This window comes from Schistocerca serialis, chromosome 3 (genome assembly GCF_023864345.2).
Source record: "Schistocerca serialis cubense isolate TAMUIC-IGC-003099 chromosome 3, iqSchSeri2.2, whole genome shotgun sequence".
Lineage (NCBI taxonomy): Eukaryota > Metazoa > Arthropoda > Insecta > Orthoptera > Acrididae > Schistocerca > Schistocerca serialis.
In genome coordinates, this window is record NC_064640.1 from 643,310,077 (window position 1) to 643,332,288 (window position 22,212).

Sequence of the window (22,212 nt, forward strand, 5' to 3'; positions counted from 1 at the left end):
TTCCAGCTGTCTGCTTTTATGCTGCACATAGCTCATGTAGAAAAATTATCCTTGTGAAAGTCTGGAATTTACATTAATCTCATTTTTAATTACAGTACTACGTTAGTTAAGATCATCAGCACGTTTTCCTTCAGGTCACCTAGGATGCGTATCGCCTGAGTTTTACCATTATTTCTTTCTGTTAAAACTAAATGACATTCAAGGCTATATTGTTCTCTACTCATCTCTCTTTACATATTTACTGCAACTGTTCACACCACCGCAGATTAGTTGGACTAGGTGGGTGACCAGTGCTTCCCGAGTTCAATTCGCTGGTAAAGCTGTTGTCCTGTATTATTGTTAAGTCAATGTATGTGTAATGAAAAGCATAAAATGTATCCTCATTATCGTACTTGAATGTATTCGAGACAGACTGGCTTCTGCTCCATGTGAAATGAAATCCAATGAGGTTCCAGCAAACACGGAAGAATACAGAGTGTAATGTTTACATAAGGTTTATTTTTATGATGAACAGAATATAGCAAATAACATGAAGCTCTTTAGGGTCTGCTTGACAGCCCCAGTACATAATATGGACTGCTACACATGGAAAGAACCGTGGGACATGCACTTTGTTTATAGTGTAGCTGAAAGCAATAGTCTAAGAGCCTCATCCAGTGTATTGCAAACATTTCCCTGCATGAAGATGCCCACAATACTGCAATCCACTGTCGGAATATCAAGACATTGATAGTACACAGGCACAATGCAAGCAAACAACGAATGGTGCCTACACATACCTCTGAGGAATATGGGCTGTTATGCTTTGAGAATAGGTCCAAGGAAAGTACATGAGCAATTGCCATTGAGTTTGGTGTTCACCGTAGTTTACTGTGAAATGTGTTGTGGAGTAATGGCTTCATCCTTTCAGTCCTGTCAGAGTACTGACCTTGGAACCATTATCCATCTCAGCTAGAGTTTGCACAGTCATTTCTGTAACAGCCTAACTACGATTTTCTGTCCTACATCTACATCTACATAGACACTCCACAAGCCACCGTAAGGTACATGGCAGAGGGTACCCTGTACCACTACTATTCATTTCCGCTACTGTTCTACTTGCAAACAGAGCAAGGGAATAATGACTGACTGTACATCCTAATTTCTCGTATCTTATCTTTGTGGTCCCTACGCATGATGTATGTTGGTGATAGCAGAATTGGTCAGCAGTTGGCTTCAAATGCCGGATTTTCTTAATAGTATTTCCTAAAAAGAATGCTGCCTTTCCTCCAGGGATTCCCATTCGAGTTCGTGAAGCATATCCATAACACTTACATTTTGTTCAAACCTACCATCAAAAAATTTAACTGCCATCCTCTGAACTGCTTCAGTGTCTTCCCTCAATCCAATTTGGTACAGATCCCAAACACTCAAGCTGCACCCAAGAACAGGTCGCACCAGCAACCTACATTCAGTCTCCTTTACAGATGAACCACTCTTTCCTAAAATTCTCTCATTGACCATTAGCCTTCTCCACGATAGTGGTCACATGCTTGTTCCACCTCATATCACTTCGCACTGTTAAGCCCAGATATTTAACAACTTGACTGTGTCAAGCTGGACACTAGTAATACTGTATCCAAACAATACAGGTTTGTTCTTCCTACTCATCTGCAATAACTTACATTTTTCCACATTACAGTTAGCTGCCATTCATCACACTAACTAGAAATTTTGTGTAATTCATCTTGTATCTTCCCACAGTCACTGAACTTTGACACATTACTGTACACCACAGTGTCATCAGCAAACAACCACAGATCGCTGCTCACACCTAGTTAGCAGCCTTCAGTGGGGCACAGTGTCAAATACTTTCCAGAAATCTAGAAATATGGGGTTTGCCTGTTGCCCTTGATTCATAGTTCTCAGTATATCATGTGAGAAAAGGGCAAGCTGAGTGTCGCATGAGTGCTGGTTTCGAAAACCATTCGTGGACATCAGCTGCTTAGCCTCAAGATAGTTTATTATATGCAAGCTGAAAATGTGTTCAAGGATTTTGCATCAAACAGAAGTTAAGGATATTGGTCCATAATTTTGCAGGTCCATTCTCCCTTTCTTATATACTGGAGTCACCTGGACTTTTTCCAGTCACCTGGGACTTTGTGCTGGGCAAGAGATTCATGATAAATGCAAGCTAGGTAATGGGCCAATGCCATACAGTACTCTTTGTAAAGTCGAACTGGGATTCTATCCAGACCTGGTGATTTAATTGTTTTCAACTCTTTAGGTTGCTTCCCTATGCCAAGTAAGCTTATTTCGATGCCGTCCATTCCATACAGGGGTCTGTTCGATTGTCAAATGGCAGTATGTTTGAACAGTTCTCCTGCATGAACAATTTCTTGAACGTGAAATTTAAAACTTTGGCTTTTGTTTATCTGTCTTCAACTGCTACACCAAACTGGTCAACGAGGGACTGAATGGAAGCCTTATACCTGCTTAGGGAATTTATGTACAACTGGAATTTTCTTGGGTTGTCCGACAGATCTTTTGCTAACATGTGACGTTGGTAGTTGTATGCTTTGTCCATATATCTTTTCACAGACACACGAATCTATACTAACCTTCGCTTGTTATCACTTGTATGTCCCCTTTTGAACCTAGAGTGCAACAGCCTGTTTTCCTCAGCATCTTATGAATTTCATTATTAAACCATGGTGAATCTTTTCCATCCTTTATCCACTTACTAGGCACATAGCTCTCCGGACCATGATTTACAATCTGCTTGAACTTTGCTCATAATGCCTCTACATCCATCTTACTGGTACTAAGTGATGCCAGTTCACTGTCTAAGTAAGCTGTTAATAACAGCTTACTTGCTCTATCTGGCAGAAACACTCTCCTAACCTTCTTGACTGATTTATTAACGTTCGTAAATATAGCTGCAATAATGACATAATCGCTAATCCCTGTTTCTATACTGACATTGTCAATAAGGTCTGGCCTATTTGTAGTTCCAAGGTCTAAGATATTTCCACTGCATGTGGACTGCCAAGTTAGCAGTTTTCTATACACAGCAGGTTAAAGTCATCTCCAATATCAGTGCATAATCTGGGTGTTTACACACTATTGACCACAGACTTTCTTTGAATGACTCTAGAACTATCGCAGCAGAATTGGGTGGCTGGTAAAAAATCCAACAATTAACTTAGTTTCACCTACACCTGTTATACGCATTCCGATAACCTCACTGTCACATTCAGCTTCAACCTTAATACTGGAAGAGAGAATATTTTTGTATACCGTAATGAAAACTCCCCTTCTATGGCCCCTAATCCGTCTTTCTGATATATGTTCCACAAGGAAAATTACCAAACAGTGTACATTTTGAGAAGTTATTTTCTTTTCTTTAGATAACCATTTCAGCATCTCAATAATGCCATCTTCAGGCTCAATATGCAGTTCACGTATAGACAGTCAGATACATTGATATACGCATACTGGAGCCATCAGTATCTGGATACTGTGAATTCATTATTCGAGTGTTTCCTCTAAAGACTTGGCAACAAGACTTGACATACTACAGTTTGCTGGTATTGATATATCTGATTGTCCATAAATGAAGTGCATATTGTGTCTGAAGATGGCATTGCCAAGCTGCCGCAACTGGTTGTCTAAATAAAATAAAATAACTTCTCAAAATACATGGTCATTTAGCAATTTTCCATGGTATGTATTTGACTAGCCACTGTCTCGTATTCACAAAGAATCAACAGGGAAGACTCTCTGTTTCCAGATTTTTTTCTGTTTATGGATGAAGCTAAATTTACTCAGGAAAACATATGAAGTTGTCACTACTCTAATGTGTGGATGGATGAATATCCATGTACAACAGTTATGGAAAGTGTTTGAATGATATTTCTGCCCTCTGACTGTACAAATTTCTTTATTTTATATTACTCTCATGATTTTGGCCTTAAGCCATTATCAAGTACAATAACAAGAAGAAAATTTTTGTACAAATATATAGAAAGGGAAAGGACTAAAATTTTGCATCAGCATTCCACTCCAATGCCAGATTAAAATTATCAAACTAATACTTCTAACATGTTGGCTATAATTAGATTTTGTGAAGTGAAGGTGATGGGCCACTATGTTGTCTGTGGTGACAGGTAATACCTGAAATTTGGTTTTCTTGTCCACATTCTTGATGCTGTGGATCTCTGAATATTGAATTCCCCATCAATTTCTGAAACTGAATGTCCCATGCACCTAGCTCCAACATCATTCCCTGTTAGTTCTTGTTGTGCGCCCATAATCACGCCAGAAATTTTTTCACATGAATCACCTACGCACAAATGACAGCTCCGCCAATGCTTTGCCTTTTCATACCTCACATATGCTGTACTACTACCTTCTGTATATGTACATATCATTACCCCACGACTTTTGTCACCTCTGCATTTACTACTATTTTTGGTTCCTAATAAAATGCATAGATATAATTTTGGGATCCACATGAAAATACTGGCAATTAAATTACCATCTAATGGTTGATTTTGTTTGTATTAATATCCAATTATATCACATATAACTTAAATAGTGACACCCATCTTCTACATGCTACCCAAAATCCACAAACCTAACAATCATGGGTGCCCCATTGTGGCTGGTTACAGTGTCCCCACTGTAAGAGACCCAGCCCTTGTTGACCATCATTTGCAACCAATTGTCCAAAACTTAGCCTCCCACATTAAAGATACCGATCACTTCTTGCACCAGCTCTCCACCATCCCACACCATTACCTGAGTGGTCGACACTTGTCATTCTTGATGCAACCGTCCTATACACCCTCATTCCCACCGCCTGCTGTGATTGAACACGACCTCTCCCAATGCCCTGAAGATCCCAAAGCTATCACTTCATTCCTCATACACCTAACCAACTAAATACTAACCCATAACTGCTTCACCTTTGAAGGGAAGGTATACAAACAAATTTGTGGCACAGCCATGGGCACCCGCATAGCACCCTCCTGTGCCAACCTCTTTATGGGCCACCTACAGGAAACATTTCTAGCTTCCCAAAACCCTGGTCTGGTTCAGGTTTATTGATGACATCTTTATAATCTGGACCCAAAGCCAGGACATCTTATCCTCATTCCTTCACAATCTCAACACTCTCTCTTCCATCCACTTCCCCTGGTCCTCCTCCACCGATCGGGCCAACTTCCTAGATGTCAATCTCCTCCTCTCAAATAGCTCCATCCGCATCTCGGTCCACATCAAAACCATCAATTATCAACAGTACCTCCACTTCTACACCAAAACATCCCTCCCATATAGCCTGGCCACCCATGGCAGGCACATCTTCAGTAATGACAACTCCCTCACCTAGCATGCTGAAAGCCTCACAAAGGCCTTCGCAGACAGGCAATGCACTTCAGACCTAATGCACAGACAGATCTCCCATGCCATATCCCCCCCCCCCCCACCCACACACACCTGATCCTCGCATCCATCCCAAGAACCAACCATAAAGAAGCGCCTCCCGTGTCACTCAGTACCACCCAGGTCTGGAATGACTGAACCATGTCCTGTGTCAGGGCTTTGATTATCTATCATCATGCCCTGAAATGAGGGACATCCTACCAAAGATACTTCCATCCCCTCCCCTTCACAAGATCCTACTCCATGCCTATGCCACTCCCATCCACAATCCTCAGACACAATGGTCATACCCTTGTGGAAGACCCAGAAGCAAGACCTGTCCAAGCCACCCACCCAGCACCACCTACTCCAGTCCCGTCACAGGCTTATCCTACCCAATCAGAGGCCGGACCACCTGTGAAAGCAGCCATGTTATACACCAGCTCTGCTGTAACCACTGTACAGCATTTTACATTGGTATGACAACCAACCAGCTGTCAACTATAATGAATGGTCATTGCCAAACTGTTGCCAAAAAACAAGGTGGCCCACCAAATGGCACAACATGCAGCAGAGCAAAACATGCAGGATTTTAATGGCTGCTTCACAACCAGTGCCATCTGGATCCTCGCCCCCACCATCAGCATTTCTGAGTTGCGCAGATGGGAGCTATCCTTACAGAACATCCTTTCATCCTTTGCTCCCGTAGTCACAATCACCTTGTTCTAAACCTAAGGTAGCTCGCTGTTTCCTCCGCTCCCACCCAATAGTTTGTGTGTGTGTGTGTGTGTGTGTGTGTGTGTGTGTGTGTGTGTGTGTGTGTGTGTGTTTTTCCTACAAGCTTGGAAAAGGAAGTTCATTCTGAAAGCTAGCAAAGCTCTGTACCTTTTGTTTGTCTACATATCGACGACACAGTACTTCTGCCTTTTGGTGAGCTGTCTCCTTTATTCCTAAATAATGAAGTTCATAACTGGGCACTTCAGACACCCTCACTTTCAGCACTTGAGACCCAACCATTGTGATGGAGTATTTTCCAGATATTGACATACTGTACAATATATCAAGGGCAGACACCACCTAATCAAATGCCACTGATTCCAACTGTGATTAAGCAGAATATTTAGTATCACCAAACAATATCACAAACCTTCCAGTGCAGGTGTTGCCTTGAGATTTCATGGTGGACCCATCAGATTGGACACAGGCTCCCTTTGACTGCCTCAGTTTGGACGAGGTAAAAACTGTGTAACTTCTGCCCTATATGCCTCTTTCATGCACAAGGGGTGTGATAGTTGCGGATATTGATCTTAATGATACACTAGAGCTGATGAAACAATACAATTACTTCATCAAAAGTGCTACAGCTGTCAGTCTCTCAGTTTATGGCAATTCACATGGCAATAAAGGCCACTCCTCCTCTACTTAACTTCACTGTGTTTATGATACAGATCTACATTATTATCAATGAACTACGGTTTGATCCTATAATCTAAACCATACTTAGACAATGGCTATGGACTCTAATTGATGTGATTTTTTATGCAGTGGTGTATCTTTTGCTGTGTCCCTTGTATTCTTCTGATCATGTATGTATTATTCTCAATGCTTTAGCTCTGCCTATGTGTGTTCTAATTAAGTACTACAGAATTATACCTACTCCAGACATGACAAAAACAATGGATGTTGAAAGAAACTGTGTGCATCAGAACTTGGAAGCCTGCACAAAAGAAAATTTGTGAGCTTGTGGTACTCTTAACACTGATGAAAGAGAGACCCACTGTGAGAAAATGGATCATTAATATCAGAAAATAATGAACAGAATACATCTATGTAAACTAGAAAACATATAGGAACACAATGCAAAGTTCAATAAAAAACATAAGATTTAGTTATGATCAAACATTAACAATTTATTCTTTCATAACTAAACATGTAATGTAATATACAGGGTGAGAGGCAGCTAAGCCATAAGACCACTTGTATCTCCCCAACCGTAATAGATACAAAGATGCTGTTTGGACAGTGAATTGCAGGGGCAGAGGCTACTTGGACACATCACATTTCATGTTTGTGTTATTTTTTATTACAGAGATATGAGGCCACATTTGGCTTCTTTAAATGGAACCCTATGTTAAATTTTAGCGTAACATGATGGGCTTAAAAGATGGTTTCATATATGTGTATATCATAATATTGAGGTGAACAGTTTTTGAGACACAGATATGCTCTCGTATCATGTTCGTCCTTCGAAGCGTCATCGTCCAATGCGACCTTTCCTGTTGTGTAGAGTACATGGTAAACGAGGCGAGTCCATCCTTACACAAACACGGCCATTTACCCGACAATAGTAATACATACTGTTATATTTTGCGCAAAAGTTAACTGATGATGTTGTGCAAACATTATTCAGTTATTTGACAGCTGTGATACCAAAATAGTACACAACATACAGTATTAAAATACTACAAGATGTTAATACATTTTAAGTAACAGAAATACAAATGTAAATGAGGAGGCCCTTATTGGTCACAATTATTTCATACGTTTTTGTTTTTTATTTGAAAATATGTACTATTGATCACAATACGATGCAAATACACACAAAGATGCAAAATACATACTGTAAATGGTACAAAACTTTACTGAAGTGTGTGTTCAAAATGCTTCCTCTCTGCTGCAATGCACATCTGTAGTCGCCATTCGACTGATTTGTGAATGCCCGCGAGGGTGTCACGTGAGATATCAGCGCACGCTTTGATGATAAGTTGCTTCACATCATCTAGCATAGTTGGTATTTGAGCATACATTTTACATTTGATTGTTCCCCACAGAAAAAAAATCAAGAGGGGTCAAATGAGGAGACTGGGCTGGCCACTTCACTTCAGCACGTCATCCTATCCAACAATCCAGGAACTTTTCATTTAACAGCTCTGTAGCCACACAGGAAGAGTGAGCAGGACACCTGTCATGTTGGAACCACATGCACTGATGCGTAATTAGTGGTACCTCTTCCGGTAAAATGGGCAGAACGTTTCACAGGAACTGTGCATAGTTATTGCCATTTAGTATACCCGGAATGACATACGGCCCCACAATGACATTTCCGACAATGCCGCACCACACGTTAACACTCCACAGTTGCTAATGCTGTACCTGTCGAAGCCAATGAAGGTTCTTTATTGACCAGCAATGCATATTATGCAAATCCACATTGCCATGGTTGGTGGAAGTCACTTCATCAGTAAAAAGCACCCATTGAAAAAACATTGGATCATCTTGTAGGTGCTGCAGAGCAAAACGGCAGAATTCCTGGCACTGTTCAAAATCCACACGGGACAGTGCTTGATGTAATGAGAGGTGAAACAGGTGAAATCTATGCTGGTGCAATATGCATAGAACACTTCTCTGACTTATACCACATTCCGAGGCGATACGTTGCGACGAAACAGTAGGGTGGTTATGCACCAACGGTAGAATGCCCTCTTCATGTACCTCTCCAGTTGCACTTTTCTGCCTTGTCCTCTGTATGGCATTCCATGATCCTGATTCAAGTAGTTTCTTGCAAATACATGCAAGAAGCTGGCACGTAGGATGCTCACGATCAGGATACAGCTCTCCATATTGCCTTATTGCTCTAACAGCATTTCTTCTGCTTTCACCATACACTAGAAGCATATCTAACTTTCCTTCATTGGTGTACACATCTGCTCCAAGAAACTGTGATGGAAATGCGATGTCTCATTACCCCAGCAGCACATTTATACCCTTCTCTCCAGCTACCTCGTGCGTCAACTTGCGGCATTATTGAGAAGTAGGAAAACAAAACCTTCCCTGTTAAGTTCCTCAGTAGTCAACAGGAAAGGTCACATTGGACAATGCCACTTTGAAGGATGGACATGATACGGGAACATATCTATGTCCTAAAAACTATTTGCCTAAATATTATGATATATACATATTTGAAACCACCTTTTTAAGCTCATCATGTTACGCTAAAATTTAACATAGGGTTCCATTAAAAAAAAAAAAAAAAAAGATGGCCTCATATCTCTGTAATAAAAAATAGCACAAACATGAAATGTGATGTATTCCAGTAGCCCCTGTCCCTGCAATTCACTGTCCAAACAGCATCTTTGTATCTATTACAGTTGGGGAGATACATGGGGTGTTATGAATTAGCTGCCTCACCCTGTATATAACACAACCTTCAATAACAGGTCTGAATATTTAACAAGTAATTGTATAGTTTTCCATAAGTTGAATGTGAGAAAAATGGATTTTTCTTGCAGTAAATCAACATTTTGTAGTCATATAGCTAACTGCAAGGTGCCACAGAATGACTCTGTATCATGGGCATCTGAACCCTAAAAGGGCATGGTGAGAATTAATTAAACTAATTAAAAGGTTTTCACTGGTGGGACTGTGGATGATGACATTAACAAAGTCAAAAAATATCATTCAAACTGGCCTAAAATTACTATAATCTGCAATCATTATATTGGTTATAAAATGACATGAAATTTTCCCATCCATACATTTATACTCTCTCTCTCTCTCTCTCTCTCTCTCTCTCTCTCTCACACACACACACACACACACACACACACACACACACACACACACACACACACACACACACACACCCTAACAACAAATTTATGCAGGTACAATTCTAATGATTAATTAATAGCAATCAAATACTACAGCTTTTTTATGTGTAATCAGTAATTAGCTGTGTGATGACAGTAATGAAAAAAATTAAATCATATTTGCAGGATTTATTTCTTTCAGATGGACATAACAGACTCCAATTCTCAATTACTCTTACCTTATTCCAATCTCCCTTTGGATTTCAGTATCACTGAGTGCACTCATTATAGCTCCTGACTTTACATTGGCACGGCATGCAGCAACGTACCACGCAGGCATTCCCACCCATAGCTCCAACCATGCAACAATTGTCGGACCATTCCACAACGCAAATGGAGTTCCTGCCTTCATCGCTTCAGCCAGGAGCTCATGCCTAAAACAAGAAATCACTTAAGCTGTGGATTTTTATAGCCTAGAAGTTTGTAGCACGACAGTCTCAGTTACTGTTTCATATCACATGGACACAGGTTTCATTATCGTCAACAATATCAAACTACTACAGTCTCCAAAGCCTTTTTATTATTTCCTTACACAACTGGACACAGAAAATCCATCATTGTCTTTGTGGCGAATTATGAAACAAAGTGAATAATTGTAAAGATTTGGGATCCGCCAATTCTCCTTCTCATATGCTATGAAAGAAGCAGACGTATTAGTTTGTCTATGAAGTGACCAACAATGTGGATACAGCATTATGAATTCATGCCTATGATATGATAAAGTCCACATGAACTGGCAAATTCAAACCTCAACATTTTTCATAAAAAATGTGTATTTTTTCATGCTGATGTGTTCTCCTTTTTATACTCTACAGACAAATGATATGCATCTCATCTATTTTCAGAGAACACACATACAAAAGTGTTTAAAGAGCTGTGTCCCCCATATACGTACATAAGATAGTATTGGTCAAAAGTAACTGTTTTAATTTTATGTGTGGAAACAAAGCTCGTTAGGCACCTATCTTTTGAAACTACAAGCAGTTTTCCATGTTGTTATAACCCACTTTTGAACATCCTTTAGCCATAATACCAAAAGAAACAGGAAAGTGTTTAAAGACACATCGTTAGCTTTGAATTTGGTGAAATAAATGTGTGTTATCAATAATGCACCATATACCACCACCTTTAAATGTCACCATAGCCAGAAATCCAAAGGACTAACATCAATTGAATATGGAGGACACACTGCTGATCATCCTTACACAACCCAACACTAATAAAATACACTGATCAGCCAAAACATTATGGCTACCTGCCTAATAGCCACTATGTCCATCTTTGACACAGATAGCAGCTGTGACAGGGCATGGAATGGAAGTAACATGGAAGCAATGAGGCTTTGGTAGGTCACTGGAGGGAGCTGGCACCCCATCTGCACACACAAACCACCTAATTCATATAAATTCCAGGGGCAGGGTCAATGAGCTCTGCTGCCACATTCAATCACATCCCAGTTGTGTTCGATGTTCAGATCTGGCGAGTTGGGTGGGGTGGGGGGGGGGGGGGGGGGCAGCACATCAACTGGAACTCACCAGTCTGTTCCTCAAACCACTCCATCACACTCCTGGCCTTGTGACATGGAACATTATCTTGCTGAAAAATACCACTGCTGTCGGGAAATATGATCAACATAAAGGGATGTACACGGTCTGCAACCAGTGTACAATACCCCTTGGCTATCATGATGCTTTGCACAAGCTCCACTGGACCCATGGATGGCAATGTGAATGTTACCCAAAGCAAGATGGAGCTGCTACCAGCTTGTCTCTATACCCCAGTACAGGTGTCCAGCAGCTGTTCCCCTGGAAGGCGACAGATTCGTGCTCTCCCATCAGCATGATGAAGAAGGTATCAAGATACATCTGACCATGCAATGCTCTACCACTGCACCAGCATCCAATGCCGAGGCTCACATGCCCATTTCAGTTATAGTTTCCAATGTTGTGGTGTTAACACTGGCACATGTATGGGTCGTGGGCTACAGAGACCAATCATTTGGAGTGTTCGGTGTACTGCGTGGTCACCACATTTGTACTCTGCCCAGCATTCAGTCTGATGTCAGTTCCACCATAGTTCGCTGCCTGTCCTGTTTTACCAGTTTACCCAGCCTATGACGTCAGTCATCTGTTATGAGGGGTGGCCGCTCAACCTCATGCCATCTAGACGTCGTTTCACCTTGTTTTCACCACATGTTGAAGACACTCACCTCTGCGATCCTCAGACAGCCATTAAGTTGAGCAATTTATGGAATGCTCATGCCGAGCCTCTGGGCCAACACACTCCACCTTTGGTCAAACTCAGATAGATCATGCGGCTTCCCCATTCTATGCACGGACAGCACATTCAATGATACTACATGCACCATGCATGTCTCTGACAAATAGTCATTCCTCAGCAGGTGACACTGCTATCGCCTGGACAGGTTTATATCAATAGCAGGTCAATGGTCATATGAACTCTGCACGGCCATACAATATGCATAAATCCCACCTATTTTTTCCCACTGCACAAGTTACATTCTCTAATAGTATAGGTCTTTTCTTCTTCTTCTTAGATCTTCAACCATCAGGTTGGTTACCACCAGTTCACCATGCTTTTCTGTCTTCGGCCTTCCTCTCGAGAGCAGCTGGTATCCTCCATGATCTGGTTGATATATTCTAGTCCCCATCTACCTCTTGTATTTTTACCTTCTACTGTCCCTTCAATGATACTTTTAATGATACCATCATCTCTCAGCAGATGGCTGACCCATGTGTCCCTTCCATTTTCAATTACCTTCAGGAGACAAAGCTTCTCTTCCTCCGCTCTGTGAAGCACTTCTTCATTTGATATCTTGTCTACCCATGAATCTTGAGCATTCTGCAGTGGCACTACATCCTGAAGGCTGATATTTTTTGTTTTTCTGTTTCTCTGAGCATCCATGTTTCACTTCCATACAGTAGCACACTCCAAACACGCGCCTTTATGAGGTTTCCCCCCAAGATGTTTGTCTACACTGCTTGATGTGAAAAGGTTTCTTCCCTTATTAAAAGCAGCTTCTGCCTGGTTGATTTGGCTTCCAATATCCTTTCTTGACCTTCCATCTCATGTAAGTTTACACCCCAGGCATCTAAAGAATTTGACAGTCTCTAGCTGGTCATTGTTAAGTGAGCATCAGGCAATAGTGTTTTGTATGCCAACTACTAAGATTTTTGTTTCACCTTTATTAATTTCATATTATAAGAAAAGCTGAGGGTGATTTACAGTATTGTTCTGTAGTTCTCAGGCCCTACTAGTCTCTCACTCACAATTAGAGCCCATAAACTGAAAAAGTGAGCCTGATGTTATGCTTCCATAATCACCTTACAATTTGTATCTGTCCACACATTATCTGAGTAATTTATTATTCCCCTCTGTTTGAATTCCACTTCATTTATAAATAAGATTCTACATGTGAACTGTGGAATACAAGCCACTGACAAAATGGTCTTGTGGCCTGAGAACTTGCGCATAGTACGAGTGACATGGTTAAATTAACATCTTTGATAGTACTGACTATGTAAGCAAATGATTTATGCCTTCAGCAGCTGCAGCTAATCTCAAACTGTTTTTGGAGTTATCCTTACTTGTCCCACCATTCATTTCTCTACATTCAATGTGGGGTTTTAGTGGAGTACACTTCGATCCTTTGCACTGTTATGAATGTTTCTGTACCTGCATGTCACTGGCATAACATGCAGAATATTTTTGTCTTCATTTGGAATGCAGCAATGTGGATATTCTTTTGGCATATATGACATGTAAATGTTGGTTAATGTCATTGCTTAAACCATGGAAGAAGAATACCTTGTTTACCATTTCTCAAGTGGAATAACATGACTCAATTTCAAAGCAGCATTAGACATACTACATGGAACCACTAATATTGTTCTGGAACCTGCACAAATTAAATATAATCTGTATGGAACAGTTGATGCAGAGATTGCTGTGACTGACTTTGGCACCTAAGTCAATTGAAAAAGTACAAAAACAAATGCAATCAATAAGAAATGTCCAATGAGCTTCTACAGGAAGACATCCTATGCCACTGAGTACTGAGCACTCGCAACAACACAAGAAAATTACTCCAGATCTCAACAGACATTTATTTCTGGAGATGTGTCAATAGAACTTTTTCGTTATTTTTGATCAATGATATATCTGAGAGGAAGATATGACATTCATGTTTAAACACCTGATACATTAAAGTCAATGTCACTACAGGAAAGAATTTTTTTTTCTACATATTTCTTTTTCCTTGTGTCACCCATGCAAGTCATCCTTGGTAGTGTTAAAAGTTGTGTTTCAGAAGTCTTCAAAACACAACAATAATAAAGCACAATGTTAGGATGCTGATACGTCACAAGACAATTATTTGCAGTTATGAGGCTTCTTCATCAAACATTAAAAAATTTAGGAAAGAATAATAAAATACCCATAAGTCTTTATCACAGAGCCAAAATTGTCTAAAATTATTTGACAGCTATCACATACTTAAAGTACATGGTAATTTTTGTACAAAAACATCTATTCCTGCAGAGTGTGAATATTTCACAGGAAAATTACATTTAATGAAAAATTGAAATTTGTTTCATTTTTATAAAATAAATTAGTGTCAGCTATAGAAAATGAGTTGCCTCAAGCAAAGTACTGTGAGAGTCTACACTTTGTGCCAAAGAATAGATAAAACAGATTATTTACTCTCATGTTCCCAATAAAACATTCCACTAAAACATTCCACTGACATGCATATATTTATGGGTCTATATTTCAAGAATGCATCATGAGTAACACTGGGTAGTAATAGTTTTTTCACTACACACACTACACAAATCACAGACATGGAAAATCCTCTAAGGGGAGTCATGAACATAACAGTTTTCATCATAATGAGCTAAAAATTAATTAAATTCATCCTAAAAAAATCAGTGCAAACAACAAAATTCACAATGTTTTTGACATTTCATACAACCATGCTATCTATAAACATGCAATTAAGCATGAAGATGAATTCTGGGAGATTTTAAACCATATGAAGCAAGCAATATTGGTCAAACTCTGGTGGAATACATCCAATAAACAGTCTAAATACTGGCAGCCCTTCTTCAAAGCTACACAGGTCCATCACTTTTCATTTCCTTCATTCAAACATTACATTGTTGTTTAACATACCAGTTAGTGTTTGTTCACCTACAAACAATGTAACTATTGTCAAAATGTTACAAAAGAAACAAGGAATGAATTGGCTCAAATACACATTTTAAAGAAATAATTTCTACACCATGACTGCATAACTGACTACAACTGATAATATCTGTTTGGCATTGCATATTACTGATAGTTGGAGTACAAAGATGTTTCCAGAACAGCAACAGTGTTCACATCGACCAATGACTCGTGAACTTGACAAGAACAATGCTGTCAAGAACACAGGCCACATGAATGAAAGAAAATAATCCTAAAAAGTGTGGTACCAAGTGTAAAACCTTAATGCATAGAATTTGACTGAATTAAAGCAATAGATCAAATGAAGATATCTGGAGACAATAAATGTTTATTCTGAAAAAACACATTTCAAATACCTACAAAAAAGGAAGTTAATGTTTTGGGAAGTTTTAACATGGTCAATGTACTGTCTATTTCAATGTGATAAGACTCAATAAGAAATCAAATACAAAAAAGTTAAGAGGATAATGATGAAAGTTCATTATATACTGTTGTCCAAAATTTCTCAGGTACTCTTAGGACATTGATTTTTTTAAAGACATATACTCCAGTGAAGAAAAGGAACATTTCAAATATTTGTGTTACTGACATATACAATTTGTACTGTACTTTAAACACAACACAAACAGATAATACAGAAAGGTCATAACAAAGCAATTGCTTGGCATCCCCACTGGGGATGTTAGGTTAAATAATGGTTAAAATGAGGTATGAAGCCAGTATTATGTCCTCATACTTGAGGATGGAACTGGCAGAGAGACAGCTTCTGGTCAGCACACTAGCACACAAACATCCTTTGTTCAGTTCCAAATGCCACTGAAGCATGATGTGGAGTTAGGGTAGAAGAAACTTTTGAAAGTTAAAGTGTTATTTCAGAATAGCAGAGCATATGTTGGCTTTCAGTTTACTCTTGCCCATTCTGTTCATTTCTACAACCACTATAACAACAGGAAAACAACACTACATTATACAAGATATGCCACAGTCATTCACAAACACAGTTACACATCAGTCACAAGGTGCACAGAGATTATATGAAGACAATGGCAATCCACTTCCACTAGAGTACTGCCACATAATCTACACAGGGTATCCCACATTGTCACTATGCTCCATCACTGAGCTGTGGATTAATCACACTACAATCTATTTTTGGTCGACAAAACACAAACTATAACAAAAAATCTGTTTCCCATAACTTTACATCTGCCCTAAGCACATAAGTGGTTGTTACAGTAAATAAATCTCTTATAATGAAAATCTCTTACTTGAGTATTTTAAAATACCTTTATTTGTGAAGAAATTAAGATGTCACGGCCTACATATTTGTAGAACGAAAAAATGGTCACAAATGCCACGTACACTTTGCAAATAATAACATCAAGTTGTAGACTGATATCATACTTTCAATTCTCTACCCCCAGTTGCTCCAAAACTGTGTACGTGTACCTGGCCACTTGATTGATTCATTATTGCCATGACGTCATTATAATTACACAAAACAGTGAAATTAAAGCTTCACAATTTCCATGAACTGGATAAATACAACTTAAAGACTATGCTACTAACTCTGTCACACAATGCTGATGATCTGAAGGTAGATAATTTATTTCCTCTGACCTATTTTATCAATTTTCTTTTCATTCTGCACTCACTCAATTATGACTTCCACATTTTCACAATTCAGCAGTGAGTTTACATTCCAAAGTCATTACAGTCATTCACACCATTTTAATACTATCTGCATATATCAGGCCCCTGTTAAAGGAAAATCTCTTGGGTGCTCATAAAAATAAAATCTTACCAAAGCAGATAGAAGCTGCTTTATGGCACTGTAAGTAAGAGAAAAAGCTGAGCACACATAAATAACAGTATACATGCACATATATGCTGAAAGCGCACATAACTCAACATTTACTCTTTAACACCAAAAATCCTTAAGTTTTTAAACTGAGGTACACACTTTTTCTTTTTCCGTCGATCAAAATCACCCTTCTGTCCAAGCCCACCACTGAGGCTTAGGGTATCACCTCCTGAAATGTCAGCATCACCATAAGCTGCTGACATAGCTGCTGCTTCGGCCACCGGAATGCCCACACCAAGCATTGATGGTTCCTTTGCTTTACCCTATTGAGAAAAAAAAATCTTATCTACTGATTTGTTCATGACATGAACATTCATCACATCAGATAAGCTATGTATTAAAAATTGGGATACAATGCAAAGAACTTTTTTTTACATTAAGAAAATGTACTGAAAATGAATGCAAACTATGTGTTACATAGAACAGAGTGAAAACTCAGTTTGTACAGTCTGTTGTGAATAATGGAAAGTAGCATAACATTTCTTTTAGATTCTCAATTTTCAGTAAACCTTCAATCAATCATGATGAAATAAGCTAATTCCTCAGTACTCAGATATACATCAAACTGACTGGGGATGTTAGGTTAAATAAGGTTAAAATGAGGTATGAAGCCAGTATTATATTTACATATTTTCAAATGGGCAAACAACTTTCGTATCTAATAAAGGCAACAATCTCAGTGATAGCTGCCTGTTACAATGCATCTGTTCTTGATGACTCCAAGTCACCAAGAAAAAATTAGAATGACAACAAACATACTGATAAAATCCCAGCGGAAGCTAGCATGGAAAGAAACATTTAACTTTACTGGAACACAAATGTATAGGTCACATAATGTGTACGACACAAACTAGTAATGTGAGCCTCACTTCCTTTAGTATTCTGGATATCACTAAACTTCACATTTACTGTCCACAATTGTGTGTATGGTTCTGACATTGTGACAGCAGAGGAAGGGTGAAGGAAGATTCTTACCAATTAATTTTTTTTTTTTGTTTCTAAGCCTTTATTTGGTAATGCTGCTCTCAAGCAACATAAAATTTCCACCTCATTTCTTGCAATATGTTTGAAGTTTCATGCTTGGATGGACAATGCTGCTTCCAAGCAACATTTAAGCTCTCATAAACAACCATATTATGTTGTCTCGGATGAAAAGTTTCCAAGTACAGTGCATTTTCAGAGGACACCATGCAAGTTATGTTAGCATCAGTTCACAATGTAGCAATTTCTTTTGATTTTTTGATGCTGTTTTTTCTTTTGCACTGAAAATTTCTTATAAATGAAAAGAGGAAGTCTTAAAGGTTAGTTATTATACAAATGTGTCAGCTAATTCTTACCAGCGGCATTACAAATGGACTGGTCTTTTCTGGGAAGAAGCAGCCTGACTTTGGCTACAGAATGGAAATCAAATCCAGAATAAGATGAAAAATCCAGAATAAGATGAAAAATCCAGAATAAGATGAAAAATCCAGAATAAGATGAAAAATCCAGAATAAGATGAAAAATCCAGAATAAGATGAAAAATCCAGAATAAGATGAAAAATCCAGAATAAGATGAAAAATCCAGAATAAGATGGAAACTCCAGAATAAGATGAAAACAGCAACTCCTGTAGCAGTGAATGGCATATGATATGACAGTTTTGATCAGTGACCAGAGGATGGGCCAAAAGGGAAGCTGTAGGATTTGCCCTCAGAGGCACATGATGGTAAAATGTATAATGGTTGCATGCTTTGGACCAAAAAAGAATTTTTTTTAAGGACATTTCGCAAAATGCAACAATTTATGTAGCCATAGGTACAACGTTTTAGTAGTTACATTGAAGCAAACATGCGCTTTTTGTGAGCAATGATATGTACAAGTAACATATTGTATTTTGAAAAACTGCATGTAAAACTGTTCACATGATCATATACATCTAATTCAAGTAACTTAATGCTTTTTATTCATAATATTTTTGCATGTGTCGAATAAAGGGTCAAGAATATAATCAAATGAAGAAAGTAAGAAGAATTATAAAGAAGAAGCTTCAATGCTATGTGGTCTTATTTGTTTAAATTTATTAATAGCATTTTCCATGTTACTTGTCTCTGTTCAGCTATATTTTAGTTGAGCAGTGTAGCCGTGGGCCATGAAGAGTAAGTGCCACTATATTCTAATATTATCCTGGCAGGAAATTAAAGTTTACTACATAACAGAAATTCATGTTAACTGATTCCTCCACTGCTCCTTGGAACAACAGCTTAATAATTGTAAATGAAAAGGACAATAGTATATATGTCTTACTGTAACATACACAATACTGTGCTTTTTATTTATAAGTTATAAACTTATATTTATACACAACATATATTGATGAAATGGGCAGCTGCAAATAGTGCAATGTCTCTAAGAAAGTGGACAACAATAGCTTCAAAAGATAGCAGACATATAAATTTGGTGAACATAGTAAGTCTGTACAAATTACAAAAAAATTGCTCAGGGCGACACAAACAATTATTGATATATACAATTAACTGGATGGGTAGACCATTACAAGTATTTTAATGCCTGTCAAGTGTCCATTACTTTTTTATTAGTTTGAATAAAACTAAAACAGTGAGGCTCTATTCAGACTCAGAAAAGCTCTCGCGTGGCATCAGAGGAATCCCAGTAGATTGGTTCGGATTATATCTTAAGCAAACAGCAAGTAGAAAGCAGTAAGAAGACACAATTACCAACATTTCTACTCTGATTATGGAGATACTGCACACAATGTACCACAGAGATCAATATTAAGACTATTATTGATCCTTCTGTAAACAAATGATTTACTGTTAAAAGCAGAATCACTATTAGTACTCTCTCTTCACATAAACCAAGTACTTTCTCTAGTATACATAAATGACTTAGTTGACAACATCGGTAGCTCCGTGAGGCTATTTGCAGATGACACGGTTGTCTACAAGAAAGTAGCAACATCAGAAGACTCGTACGTACTCCAGGAGGACCTGCAGAGGATTAATGCATGGTGCGACAGCTGGCAGCTTTCCCTAAACGTAGATAAATGTAATATAATGCGCATACATAGGGGCAGAAATCCATTCCAGTACGATTATGCCATAGGTGGTAAATCATTGGAAGCGGTAACGACCGTAAAATACTTAGGAGTTACTATCCGGAGTGATCTGAAGTGGAATGATCACATAAAACAAATAGTGGGAAAAGCAGGCGCCAGGTTGAGATTCATAGGAAGAATTCTAAGAAAATGTGACTCATCGACGAAAGAAGTAGCTTACAAAACGCTTGTTCGTCCGATTCTTGAGTATTGCTCATCAGTATGGGACCCTTACCAGGTTGGATTAATAGAAGAGATAGACATGATCCAGCGAAAAGCAGCGCGATTCGTCATGGGGACATTTAGTCAGCGCGAGAGCGTTACGGAGATGCTGAACAAGCTCCAGTGGCGGACACTTCAAGAAAGGCGTTACGCAATACGGAGAGGTTTATTATCGAAATTACGAGAGAGCACATTCCGGGAAGAGATGGGCAACATATTACTACCGCCCACATATATCTCGCGTAATGATCACAACAAAAAGATCCGAGAAATTAGAGCAAATACGGAGACTTACAAGCAGTCGTTCTTCCCACGCACAATTCGTGAATGGAACAGGGAAGGGGGGATCAGATAGTGGTACAATAAGTACCCTCCGCCACACACCGTAAGGTGGCTCGCGGAGTATAGATGTAGATGTAGATGTAACAATCGTCAGTTCCATAAGACCAAACCCTTCTCATCCCAAATACTAGTTCAGCATCAAAACCACTGTCTCACCTCACACAAAATGAGCCCTCTAATGAGAGATGCTTTTGAGCAAACCCATACTGATCGTGTGTACTGATTTCCTGATGCAATCACCTGGATATTGCTTTTCTTATCAGCCTACAGTTATGTATTTGCATTTCACTAAAGACTGGAAAATTTTACAAACAACCTTAAATATAGCTAGGTCAAAATAAATTGCAACATTTGCTACAAATATTGATGGCAATGTGACAATTTTGTACTCATGGTCTGTCTTATTACATTTGTAGAATAAGTTATATTGAGTGGTAGGTCAAACTTCAGTTCCTTGTAATATGAAGTTTAATTACGTATTATCATCATTTTGCTTCCATTTCCATTCAAGATGTTTTAAAAGTACATCTCAAATTCACTGACAACATTCTTTCACAGTCTTTGAAGTTTTATAATTTGACAGTTTTTTAAGCTTAACCATTTTTCATCTTTATACTACAAAACTGGAAGTTTCTTATCTCAATGAGAAGAGTGTTTATCCACAAATGTTCATACAATAACCTTAGTTTTATGTTTCAATATATTAATTTTGCAAGTCTGGTTTAGTCTAAATGATGCCAACATACAATTTATTTTGTTTCTTCATATTATATCTTTTGAGCTGTATTCGAACTTCCTGGGAAACAGATATGTGAGTGCCTCACAGTCTTCAATTGAGTAGAAGCCTAATTAATAATAATAATAATAATAATAATAATAACATGAAGCAGTCAAAAGTAAAACTGTGATTTTTCTTCTACACTGTTTATAGCCAGAGACATTACATGGACACCAGTAATGATGAAATAAACTCTTAGGGAATGAAATGTCTTCCAGCCCAGTTAGAAATAATGTCAGTTCAGCATAACATTAGAGCTCAAATCACCTTTATACACCACATGTACAGAGCCTTTCAACGTTTTACATCACGGAGGGAGAGGGCTACCACTTTCTGTTGTATAGTAAGAAGTAGCAAAAAATGTTGATGGCAGTCTTTTTTCTTTAATTTCATCCAGTAATATCACCAGCACCACCATCACTACAAGCTGTATCAAACTGACCCAGAAAGTAGATTTTGTAGGCAATTAAGATGGTATGCATTCACATTAGATTTAATGTCTTTCACTCACTGTCTGCATTTCACCTGATTGGATCATCTTGGCAAGTAATTCCCCACTTTTTTGATGCTGTAAATAGCATAAAGTTTGCTATTGTATTTGTTTGAAC

The 22,212-nt window shown here is 38.5% G+C and overlaps 1 protein-coding gene across 1 annotated transcript in view; it reads right to left on the reverse strand.

The window, feature by feature from the left end:
• The window catches only part of LOC126470529 (liprin-alpha-1), a 1,209,312-nt gene that overhangs the window by 44,128 nt on the left and 1,142,972 nt on the right, over positions 1–22,212 (reverse strand). Inside the window, exons 22-23 of the mRNA XM_050098447.1 lie at positions 17,266–17,429; positions 10,235–10,429 (exon numbers count right to left, since the gene is read on the reverse strand). Of these exons, the coding sequence (XP_049954404.1) occupies positions 10,235–10,429; positions 17,266–17,429 (359 nt within the window). The remainder of the gene's footprint in view (positions 1–10,234; positions 10,430–17,265; positions 17,430–22,212) is intronic.